The 12,941-nt window shown below is 41.4% G+C and overlaps 1 protein-coding gene across 6 annotated transcripts in view; it reads left to right on the top strand.

The window, feature by feature from the left end:
* Positions 1-12,941, top strand: part of PDZRN3 (PDZ domain containing ring finger 3) — a 268,499-nt gene that overhangs the window by 208,858 nt on the left and 46,700 nt on the right. The window contains exon 1 of one of the 6 annotated variants that reach the window (XM_056524640.1): positions 10,431-10,642. The exons of the other annotated variants lie outside the window; for them this stretch is intronic. Coding sequence (XP_056380615.1) covers positions 10,574-10,642 — 69 coding nt within the window. The 5' untranslated portion in view covers positions 10,431-10,573. Of the gene's footprint in view, positions 1-10,430; positions 10,643-12,941 lie in introns of those variants that run through there. 6 annotated transcript variants of the gene reach the window in all.

Raw genomic sequence — 12,941 nt, 5'->3', positions numbered from 1 at the left:
CAACATGCAAAAAGTGTTTAATTACATATCCAATTTGTCTCTTAAGGGTGCGTTCACACTTGCATATTTTTGCTGCAGTATTCCAGTGAAAAACTTTTTTATATCAACAGATTTGTAAATTACTTCTGTTAAAAAATCTTAATCCTACCAGTACTTACCAGCTGCTGAAGTGGAGTTGTTCTTTTCTGTCTGACCACAGTGCTCTCTACTGACACCTCTGTCTGTCTCAGGAACTGTCCAGAGCAGGAGAGGTTTGCTATCGGGATTTGCTCCTACTCTGGACAGTTCCTGAGAGAGACAGAGCTGTCAGCAGAGAGCACTGTTGTCAGACTGAAAAAATAACAACTCAACTTTAGCAGCTGATATGTACTGGTAGGATTAAGATCTTTTTATAGAAATAATTTACAAATCTGTTTAACTTTCTAAGGCCAGTTGATATGAAAAAAAATTTTTCACTGGAATACCCCTTTAATGACTTCAATGGGCAACAAAATCTGCTGAAGCAGATCTGCAGCAAAAATATGCACAACGAAGGAACTAATAAAGAATAAAATACAATAAAGTATTGATCATTGTTTGGCTATGAGGCTTCATGGTCACATCTCTATGCTACTTTATATAAAGAAGTGGCTCACTCGGTAGATTATCCATGTGCAATCCAACGGAAAATATCAGTTTAAAACTTCTGCTACATAACGTTAACATTGTTGTGAATGGAATTTCTGCTGTGGGAATTCTGCATTCTGGATTCCGTAAAAGGATAAACATGTCAATTCTCTTTGCGTAATTCTGCAGCAGATTCTTCTTCAAGTCAGTAGGACTCTAAATTTTGTCCAGAATCTGTGTGTTGAGCACAAATTCCGCACTCAAATCTGTCAGATCACAAAAAAAAAAAAAAAAAAAGTGACTTAGTACCTAACCCTGACCATGTACATCTAATTTTTATGTCTCCTTCTCCTATATTTATTATAAAAAATACCTCATGGTGTTAGAAATCCTCTCAGGAGAAGGGTGCATGTCCCTCCTTGTGGTTGTGGGAGGTGATTGGTCTGTCTGCGCATACAGCCTTGTCCATGACTCGTGGACAAGCCTGATGCTGCTACAGGACTGATTAGTGTCCCAGTAGGTATGGGGACCCCTAGTGATGGGATTTTCAGGAGAAGTTTTCTTTATTAAATATTCATTTTTTTTTTTTAAACAACCATATTGCAAAAGGTCTTAGTAACAGCATGTAAAAAGTTTTTGGGTCTGACAGTGCCAAAAGGAAAAATAAAATTCAAATCAACTGATTTGTAAATGACTTCTATTTAAAAATCTTAAGCCTTCCAGTACTTATCAGCTGCTGTATGTTCCACAAGAAGTTGTGTAGTTCTTTCCAGTCTGACCACAGTGCTCTCTGCTGACCCTACTGTCCAAAGCAGGAGAGGTTTGCTATAGGGATTTGCTCCTGACCTGGACAGTTCCTGTTACAGACAGAGGTGGCTGCAGAGAGCACTGTGGTCAGACTGGAAAGAACTACACAACTTCCTGTGGAGCATACAGCAGCTGATAAGTACTGGAAGGATTAAGATTTTTAAATAGAAGTAATTTACAAATCTGTATAACTTTCTGGCACTAGTTGGTTTGAAAACTTTTTTTTTTGCCTCCAGAGCACCCTTTTAAAGGAAATTTCCAGACAAATCGGATGCACTCACTGGCCCTGATTTACTATTGTAAACCCAATACGTTTTGTTGGGTTGTGCGCCAGGATTTGCGCCAGAATTTAATAAAACCCGAACAACTCTCCATTCTACTGAGAAAACCCAAAAAGGGGCGTGGCTGTCTGGGAAAGGGGCTGTGGCTACCGAAAAGGGACATGTGTCCCACATTTTCACAAAAACCCAACATATTTACTTAGGTTTCCAGAGAAAATGTGGTGGATTTGATCTGAGGAAAATCCGACAGATCAGAGCATATGTAAAAAAAGCTAAATGTAGGGAAAAGTGCAAAATGTAGGGAAACCTTAGTAAATACAGTGGAAAAGATTTGTAGGGAATTAAAACGCACAAAGAAAATTACACTGCACGCTTAGTAAATCAGGGCCACTGTGTTCTGCCTAGTGCAGATTCTGAGGGGGCAGAACACAAACAAAGTCATGCTCTGCCCCCAAAGGATCTACACCAGGGTTTCCCAACTAGGGTGCCTCCATCTGTTGTAAAACTACAACTCCCAAGGCTGTCCGGGCATGCTGGGAGTTGTAGTTTTGCAACTGCTGGAGGCACCCTGATTGGGGAACACTGCCCTAAGCTAAACAATACACTGGCCCTAAGAGTGGAGTGTAGGTTTCTTTGTGGGTTTTAATTCCCTACAATTTTTTTTCCACGGTATTTATTAAGGTTTCCCTACATTTTCCACTTTCCCTACACTTTGCTTTTTTTTATACATGCTCTGATCTGTAGGGTTTTCCTCAGCTCAAATCCACCACATTTTCTGTGGAAACCTTAGTAAATATGTTGGGTTTTTGTGAAAATGTCAGGGACATGCCCCTTTTCTGTGACCATGCCCCCTTTCCCCGACGTCCACTCCCCTTCTTCAGGTTTTCTCGAGAGTTATTAGTTGGGTTTTTCTCATTTCTGGCGCAAATTCTGGTGCAAATTCTGGCGCTGACAGAATTTCTGGTGCACAACCCAACAAAACATGTCGGGTTTGCAATAGTAAATGAGCGCCACTGTGTATTAGTTTTTCTGGATTGTTCTTTTAAGGAACCCTGTTCTCCAAGAAGAGATCACTATATCCTGCCAGTAGACTACACCTAGGTCCTGCTCTGTATACAAACCAAGTAGAGCAGGTCACTTTCATTATGTTTTCCATTATCTCCTGTCTCTTTCAGTATTTTACTCTATATTATGTTCTCTGCTCAGTTTCCAAGAATCATCCATTGCTTATTTCCTTTCGCCTTGTCTTGCCGTTCCCCATTGTTAATAGAAGGAGCATGTATAGAGAGATGTCTATGTTGATGTCTTATTGTCCGCCTCGAAACCTTGCTCCTGTTCAGTCAGTAATTGTATTACCGTAGCATTAAGCCTGAACAATAGCTAGGGGTTTTAACTGTCCAACAAACATCCATTTTTTGTGCCTAAATGACTCATTTAACACTGTATAGTGGTTGCTCGCAAAGGATTAGGAAGATTGAGAGCCTAGGAAAGGGTCGGGAGTGGGATACAATGAAATTAGGTTGGACTTAGAATTCCTGACCGGCATGTATTTTCCCCTGAAAGGCAGGTTAAAAGTTCACTCATGCACAACTGAGACCCCTCTCACATTTACCATTGTTCTGTGGGTGGGTCCACTCTGCCATTAGGCAACATTACTAGTAAATGGACATCTCTATTAACCTTTGCTGCAGATCACAGCCCTGGGTGGTCACCTATGGAGGAATCATATACCTACTGTATGAGCGGCGGTAACTTAACCTTCCTTATTTACAGCCACCTAATCTTTTTAGCTTTTGTTTTGCATCTTGTCTGTATCTATTTCTCCTACGAGATTGGACGAAAAAGAAAATCATGGAAAACTCACAAAAAAAATCACCAACATTTTAAGCATTGTTCTTTGACAACTCAACTGGGATCATCGCTCAGCTCCTCAATCTATCTTGTTTAACTGTGAATTCATGGGGTAAATTAGATAGGTGCAGGTCAGAGAGGTGGAAACGGCATCTATCCAACATTTTTGGAATATTCCCTACATGTCTGAGATGGCAATACCCCCCCAAAGAGTACCTAATCCTGATCATATACATTTTTGTGTCTAGCACCTATATTTCTCTCACAAATACCTTCTTTCTGTTGCTCACTTAGTTTTTCATCCTGTGCTCTGGAAGGGGGCATGTCCTTACTCTGAATGACTCATCTTCCTCCCTGAGTCTGCTTTGCTTTGTCTCTTCATCCAGTCACTGCAAGCTACTCTGTAGCCCCTGCTCTCTGCTTTCATGTAGCAGTTTGATAGGACAGGCATGAGCACAGTGGACTGCTAGTCCCACTCTCACTTACATGACTTTGTCCCAGCACGGCTTTAGCTGTGACAAAAATAATGCTGGGCAGGATTATGTTCTGGATGGTATGGGGGCTTCAACAGAACAATTTGTATTTTAGATTTGGTTTTGGTAAAACATCAAACAACCTGAAGAAGTGCTTCTTGTGAATGCTCTGTTGAGATTTGTATATAATCGCGTCTGTTTGGTTCTGTTGAGGGAAAAATGGCCTCCAGTGCCTAAGAAAAGATAGCCTTAGGGGGGGTTGGATTCTTGTCATCATCCATCAGTGACCATTAGCTGTTTTTTTTTTGCGTCATGGCCAATGGCAGATGACTATAAACTTCTTGATATGAATACACGTTGGAGGTTAACCACTCTTTACAGTTCAGCATGTACCAGATCATAATGTTCCTGTTTTTCCAAACTTCTCTGCCACGATGAAGGAGAAGACTGAAAAATCTCTACATCTATGATACATTCCCAGAGCCGAGCTCCTTACTGCTGACCTCTCTATGGCCCGGACCATCACTGAGGGACCACAAGTTTAAGTGCACTAACATCAAGTGCTTAGGATTAAGCTCCTGAGCCACAACAGCTCAGCTGCTTCTGTAGGGAAATAATTTCATATGTTAGATGGAATAGTAAAATGAATCACCAGGAGGATGAAAGAGAAGACGGACAAGCCCAGTAACATTACTTAAAGGATAATGGAACCGTATTGCAGTCAGTGAATGGTAATGAATGTTTTTGTAGATGGGTAAAGAGAGATTGCTGCTATAAAACAAGAGACTTGATTGAGAACTCTGATTTCAATCTGTATAGCAGGTCCTACGGGCTTCAAAAAGTACAAACCTGTGATCCATAGACATGAGAAAAAACTGATGCCTTCATTCCTTCATTGACATGCATGCATTTTGGTTTAATCGGCATGGAATTTTTTAAATGGGGGACACATGATGGCAAACATATGGCAACACCTGATAAACCAAGGAACTAACAGGCAGAAATGTAACTTCTGTGTCCATAGCTATATATGGAGCTGAGTCTTTGTCTAGACTAAGGCAAATCAGACATTAACTGAGTATCAAGGTTTTACAATGTGCTATTATATGAACATAAAATGTTGAGTCCCTCCTTGTGAGAACAAAAGATGGCACTCACCACATAGCGTAGCATTTTTCTTGTTTTATTCAGACAGCATGGGTCTAAGATACAAATGGCCGACGGGCCGTCGGCCATTTGTGTCTTTGACTCATGCTGTTTGAATAAAACAAGAAAAATGCTGCGCTATGTGGTGAGTGCCATCTTTCGTTCTCACAAGGAGGGACTCAACATTTTATGTTCATATAAGAGCACATTGTAAAACCTTGACCCATACTGTTTGAATAAAACAAGAAAAATGCTACGCTATGTGGTGAGTGCCATTTTTTGTTCTCACAAGGAGTGATATCGTAGTACTTTACACGATTGAGCATCACTGAGTATTTAGCAAGACATGTCGGGCAGAGGTATGTGATACTGCACAGTTGGATATAACCTATAGTGTGTAGAGCAGCAGTGCCGTCTGGATTCTCTCTATTGGATTTAAAATGTTGAGTAAGTTTGAAACTACAGTGAAACTTCTTTGAGAAGACCGCCGAAAAGACAATTTGCTGTACTTTTGCTTTATTTTTTTCCCCTACTTATGTAGAGTTACATTTTTAACTATTTACAACCAAAGCTGCTTTCAAATTCCATTGGCTTCCTGTAAATTTGCATAACTTGAATACTTAATTTTGCTGTGATACATTGTGGGTTGCTGTAGAAAACACCACCCATAGACACTGTAGTCAGTAGTAGTGATGAGCGGCAGGGGCCATATTCAAATTCCCAATATTTTGCGAATATATGGATGAATCTTCATCCTATGTTCGCGAAATTCGCATATTCGCTATGTTCGTTCACTTTTTTTTCTATGTGAAAATCGTAAAGAAATTCGTATAGTGCGCATGCGCGATTATATCTTTTAACTAACTACTGGATACCCTACACTAGAACCTATCTGCTAAACTAACCTACCCTCTCTAACACTAACTATCAATTCAGTATATAATTTGATTTTCTTTAAAAAAAAAAAAAAACACAGCACAGACAGTGTTCAATCTCCTCTCACAACCACATGAAACTGCAAAAAATAAAAAAAAAACGCTTCTGGGAAGAATCTTATATAGTGAAGGGGTGGACAACTTTCCTATTTGTTGCTAACCTCTGACAACTGTATTTACATCCTTCTCATTGGCCCACAAGCTAAAAGAAGTTAGGGATCAGTGTCCTCTAGAAGTGGCGATATTCACTAATATTTGAATATTCGCATATACGAAATACAGTATTTGCGCTCCCCACCGACTCACACGGTAAATAATATTGGAGCTTTCTTTCGACCACAAGCTGGAAGCAGGGAGAGATGATGACTTTTTTTTTTTTTTACACAGTACACATCATTGTTGGGATGTGTACAAAAAAAAAAAAAAAATGAATATTCATCATTACGAATATATAGCGCTATATTCTAAATATTTGCGAAATCGCAAAGTGACAATATTTACGGTAAAAATTTGCATTTTGAATGTTCGCGCTCGACACTAGTCAGTAGTATGGTTTCAAGAAGCAGCCCACCAAATGTCTCACTATGGCTGTGAATTTTTCTGTGATAAAAATGGGTATGTAAAGTTTTCAGCTTTAATATGAAGTCAGCTGAATGAGCAGTAATCTCAGCTGCCAGTCTGTTTCTGGCATATATTTCAGCTTCCTGGCAGTGTCGGTGACAAGTGACAACATGTCAGTTTTCTACCCGTGGCATCCTTTCAGGTTCTGGTATAACTTATCTGAGATAGACGATTAGTGAGGAAAGAATAATATATCCCCGGGTCTCATAAATCCCAAGCTTAGACCTGTGGCTATCTTGGGATGGTTTTCATATGCAATATTTGTTTTATAAATTCCTGTAGCAGTTTAAGGCACAGGAAAAAAATGTGTTGTCTCATAGGAGCAAAAACTTTTCTAAATCACCAAACAGCCTGTATGTAGGAAATGGATGAGTTCTATCTGTATCCTCTACTATACTATGTGCTATCAGTAAGGATGAGCAGTGATAACCCCGGACAAGGGATGTCACCATCAGGACCAGTTTTACCAAAAATGGGGCTGTGGGTAGCAAGAAAAGTATCACCTTCCCCTTATATTACTGCCATATAGTGTCAAAATAAGACTGCCATATACAGTGAGAATACCACCACAGAGCAACATAACTGGTTCCATACATCTGACTAGGATAGTTTCTGCATTACGCTGGGTTCCCATTACATTTTCCCCCATACGAGAGCGCATACGGCAGGGGAGAGCTAAAACCTTGCGCTCCCGTATGCCTTCGTATGCGCTCCTGTATGTAATTCATTTCAATGAGCCGGCCGGAGTGAAACGTTCGGTCCAGTCAGCTCATTTTTACGCCGTATGCGCTTTTACAACCAGACCTCAAAACGTGGTTGACCACAGTTTTAGGTCCGGGGGAAAAGCGCAGACGGCGCAAAAATGAGCCGACCGATCGTTTCACTCCGGCCGGCTCATTGAAATGAATTACATACTGGAGCGCATAGAAAGGCATACGGGAGCGCAAGGTTTTAGCTCTCCCCTACCGTATCCGCTCCCGTATGGGGAAAACGTGATGTGAACCCAGCTGGATTTTCACAAATCCCATTCAGATGTATAAAGGATATCAGAAATGTCTGCAACAAACCTATCACACATAGATGTAGCACGCATATTACTGCTATATATTTCGCCCATCGCATTAGAAGAAATTCCCCAGAAAAATACTCCATTAAATAAAACTTGGTGGTTTGACTTTGATCCTAGAATGTATTTGAGTCCTTTAGGAAACAGTGGTCCCAGGCAGTTATTTTGTTTGCCAGACCCTAACACCATTATTGGCATGCCCAGTAGGGTCATGTCACCATACGCAACTGGCTGAGCATGGAAAGTCACTTTACATCTACAAGTTGGGGTATCAGCATTGAATAGTATCATCCAAATGGGAAAGATATGCCCTTCTCACTTTCCCAAAGCTGTTGAGGTAAATGTATGATCCACTCATGAAGGTATACATAGTGTGGTGTAAATGAGTGTTCAAAAGGGGGAATATTGTCTTTATGGAGCTAACATAGAGCATGTATGGGCAACCAAACCAGTTTATCTATATCTAGTAGATTTCTTTCAGGTTTTGAGTAGATCACTTATACTTAAGTTCAGGTCCACATCTAGGGAACACAGTAGGCCAGCTCCTTAGATGGTGCATCCACAAGATCAATGACAGAGCACCTCTTGATGAAATTTTACTCCTTTAGTCCCAAAACAAAGACATCGTTTCTAGCCAGCAGCCAGCACTCTGCTCTATCCTGCTAAGATAAGTAAGGCTGGGTTTACACTACGTTTTGATGATACGGTCAACTGAATGTGATCGGGGCGCCGGGGCAGGCTGGGATACGGGAGTGCCCTGTTTTCACTCCCCCTTAGCCGGATCCATTGACCGTATCATCAAAACGTAGTGTGAGCCCAGCCTAACATTTCCCTGCTCTTCCTTCTGGGAGAGATTCAGGTTGCTTATTCTCCAGTGATGCTTCAAGGGTCTTTAAATAGTTGAGCACTGACACGCAGGAATGCTACCTGTTATATGTGGAATCAGAGAGTAAGCTCCCTACCTACTTTGCATATTTTTTTCCCAGAGGAGCTTGCATGGTCTATAAAACTCAATGTGCCTCTTGGTGCTCTCCTCAAGGCGAAACTTTACGAAAGGCACCTGCAAGGTTTCAGGTTGAATGTCCCTTTTTGCTGAAGCTACTAAGAGGACCACAAATGCTCTTAGTATATACCTAGGCATTAGCCTGGGTGTCAACCAAGGAGCTGTGCGGAGGTGCAGAACCTGATGGCCACACATACCTGCCCTAGACCCAGAAAGACACCCAGAAGGGCACCGCACCCTGACCATTCTAAGTGAACACACAAACACGCAAGGTGGCCACAAAAATAAAAAAAATAATCTGATTTTAAAATACCATATATACTCGAGTATAAGCCGACCCGAATATAAGCAGAGGCCCCTAATTTCACCCCAAAAACCCAGGAAAAGTTATTGACTCGACTATAAGCCTAGGGTGGGAAATACATCATCCCCCCCCTGTCATCATCCCTCCCTGTCATCATCCCCCCTGTCATCATCCAGACCCCCGTCATTAACACCCCCGTCATCATCACCCTGTCATTATCACCCCGTCATCATCACCATGTCATTATCACCCCTGTCATCATCACCCTGTTATCATTTCCCCCCGTCATCATCACCGCCTGTCAATCCCCTTAGTGGTCTTCAACCTGCGGACCTCCAGATGTTGCAAAACTACAACTCCCGGCATGCCCGGACAGCCGTTGGCTCGCTCCGGTCCGGTCCCGGACTACTGACGTTGCCTTGACGACGATGTCACTAGTCTGGGGCCAGCCCGGAGCGAGCGGAGAAGAGGGCCTCCCGGTGAAAATGTACAGCCCTGAACGACTAACCCTCTCCACCGGACGGTCCCTGCAGCATAGATGGCCCGGACCAGCTCACCCTTCCTTCCCACCGATGGATGATGACGAAGGCCCGCGTAGTGGTCTTCAACCTGCGGACCTCCAGATGTTTCAAAACTACAACTCCCAGCATGCTCGGATAGCCGATGGCTGTCAGGGCATGCTGGGAGTTGTAGTTTTGCAACATCTGGAGGTCCGCAGGTTGAAGACCACTGATGAAGGGATTGACAGGTGGAGAGTTCACTCGATATACTTGAGTATATACGGAAAATACTTCCATTTTTCTTTTATATCTCAATAACTAACATGAATGGCAAGCATGACAACTCATCCTAGCTTAAAAGGTGGTCCACCTGGTTGTCACCCAACATTGTCTGGATTTAATATAACATTGCTACAGCTAAATTGGAAACCATTTGACTAATTCTGACCAAAAGATATTTATTTTCTGATAAAAATTTTAGGTTGGATATTGTTTTTTAAAGCATTTATATAAATCAGCATGGTGGCTTCTCTGATGGAGAGAATCTCTGCTTATAGGGTCTGCACACTGAAAGTTGAGGCTAGGTAAAAATTCATATTTAAATACATTTCGTGCGATTTTCTGCATCTATGACTCCGAAAAGATATATATTTTGACAGAACGGTTCAGGATTTTATCTTTTTCTGTCTCGCTCTAAAGTCACTTGTCACAGTTCCCAGTTCTGGTCTCCGTATCAGTGTCTCAATCTGAATAGTCAATGAGAACTGATTAATATGCATGAGGAGCAGTATTTAGTGTGTGCACTGGACCACTGCACAGCAAGCCAGGCACTAGAGGGAGGGCTGTGTGGTGTGAGACAGCACAGCAGAGAAACACGCACAGAAACACTCTGCCTCCTGTCACCAAGTGTGCAGCATCAATGTGACTGCTTCCCTGGGACCCCACTCAACTAGACGGGATATGTGTCACATCCTATAACCATGGGATGCAGCTTATGCAGCCTCAGGAGAGCAGATGAGGACTACAGGTTACTCTATGAAGTTTGCCAGGTAAATTCTTCTTTACATGACACACCGGAATGACATGTTTTTGTTATAGGAGATAAGTGAAATGGCAATGATACCTTTAATGGCAAGGCTTGCAATCTATATCCTCTCAGTTAGCCAATAAAGGTATCATGGCATTACCTGTTTCTTTCCTTTTCCACGATAATGCCATTTTTGTCATAATGTCTTATCATATGCTATTGTAGCACCTTATTTGCCTTCCTATTTGGATATGTTGTTGGCTACCTCGGAGCTTTACTTGTTTCTTTGTCTTTTTGAAAATCTTAATAAACTTTAGTATAAAAAAATAAATAAAAATAAAGGTATCATGGCTACTCCACTTATCTCCTATATTTCTAACGCTAACACGGTACAAACTCTCATCCTATGTTTTTGATATGCATACTTGTTACTAAGGGGTTAATAAACTGTTCAGGCGCTGGTAACATAGCCACACGTGCCTGTGGATATAATGTGGAGTGTGGAGGCGAATATTAAGGAAGTCAACACTTGGTTTGGATTGTGGTTAGAGTCAAGTATAGATGTAGCAGACTTAAATTTGTCACTGAGCTAAGATAACATGTTGGGTTTACCTGCTATCTTATGGAAAACCATTGAGAACAATATTACGGTACATTATGCCATGTGACCAACTTGGCACCACTACATCTGTCTTTTGTATGCTGCCAAAGAAAGGGTTAGGCTTCGTTAGACCCTGAAGTATATTCAAAGCTTAAGTTTATTTGCAGACCTGCATGGGTAGCCAACGTTCTTTGGCATGCCAGCACATACACCACCATAGATGCCTCAGGCCCCCGCTTCTGTTTGGGCACAATCATGAAGGTTGTTCTGGAAGACATGATCTGTTTAATGCCTTAAGGCAGCAGGGGAATTTGAGATCGACGTGCGCTGTAATAGACCCTTTTAGTATTTCATGTCTAATGAAAGGACTGTGCGGCTTTGTGTTTTTGTACTCTGAAGGAAGCTGGAAAAGAGTGTTGGCAAGAACAAGGTTGCGAGTGCGTAGAGTGTGAGCGAGCCTTCCCACCGCCTTGTTATCTGACAGTGGGGAATCTCTGTCCTTTAATGTACAAAGCTCTGCCTGATCTAGGTACCCTAGGCAGGGATAATGATTTGGAAAGTCGTCTGTTTTGCAATGTTAAAGGGTTGAGTTCTGTAAAGATGTTCCAAAGCCGAGTTTGTAACCAAGATGTATTTATTTATAAACCCCCTTTCACGCTATAGGTATCATCCTGTAAAAAAAAACTCCATTATTACTCCTGGCAAAAAGTCCTGAAAACGGCCGTCAAAAAATCACATTCATGTCAATGGTATTTTTTAAACATCCGTTTGCATCAGGCATGTCCGTTTTTACCAATGTCAGTTATTTTTGTGGGCACAAAAGACGGTCCATGCACACATTTTTGGTCCAGTGAAAAACCGGACGTTAAAATTTTACATAAAGTCTATGGGAACCGGATGTTCAAAAAAAACATCCGTTATCATTAGTTAATGTCAGTTTTTTTTAACATCCGTTTTTTTTTTACTGAGCATGCTCAGTACAGCTTTACAAAAAAGGGTTAAAAACCTGATTTAAAATAGGATGTAACTGGTAATAATGGATGAACAACATCAGTTTTTGTAAGAAAAAAAATTATTAAAAAATAACAGATGATGGTCATCAGTTATCATCCGTTATTACCAGTTATTGCATCAGGTTTTTTTTTCCGTCAGTTATTGTAAAATAACTTCAGTAAGAAAAGCAGGATGATACGTGTAGTGTGAAAGGGGCCTTAACAGGACTGCCACTTTATTGTAAACAGTTCACAACAATGAGAGGGCAGTTATGATGCATGGAATTACCCATTCAGCTCTGCTATGTTTGTTGAGTGGCCAGAACAGAACATGTTATATCATTTAATATAAGAAGCAATCTTTATAGTTAACATGTCTTGATGACTTCATTGTTAAAGGTGTTTGAGCTGGGACTCCACTAAAACTCAATGTGACTGGTGTGCTGGGCAGCAAATAACATGGACCCTCAGATGTTGCACAGATCCCACTCCCAGCACGCTTGGACATCTGGAGGTCCACAGTTTGGAGACTTGGACATGAACTATAGATTTTACTGGCCTTGCTGGAGTTTGCTGCATCACTGAGAGTCTGAATCTCTTTGTCCTCATGCTATGTTGCCCTCCTGAAATAGCAGGAGTCCCCTTTAACATAAATGTTACCTCTGCCAGAGATAGCGTGTCTCCATCGTGCACATTTCTCTCAAGGCTGAATGATCTGGAATTTATGG

The sequence above is a fragment of the Hyla sarda genome, chromosome 6, assembly GCF_029499605.1.
Source record: "Hyla sarda isolate aHylSar1 chromosome 6, aHylSar1.hap1, whole genome shotgun sequence".
Taxonomy (NCBI): Eukaryota; Metazoa; Chordata; class Amphibia; order Anura; family Hylidae; genus Hyla; species Hyla sarda.
This window is presented reverse-complemented; position numbering and strand designations above follow the sequence as displayed.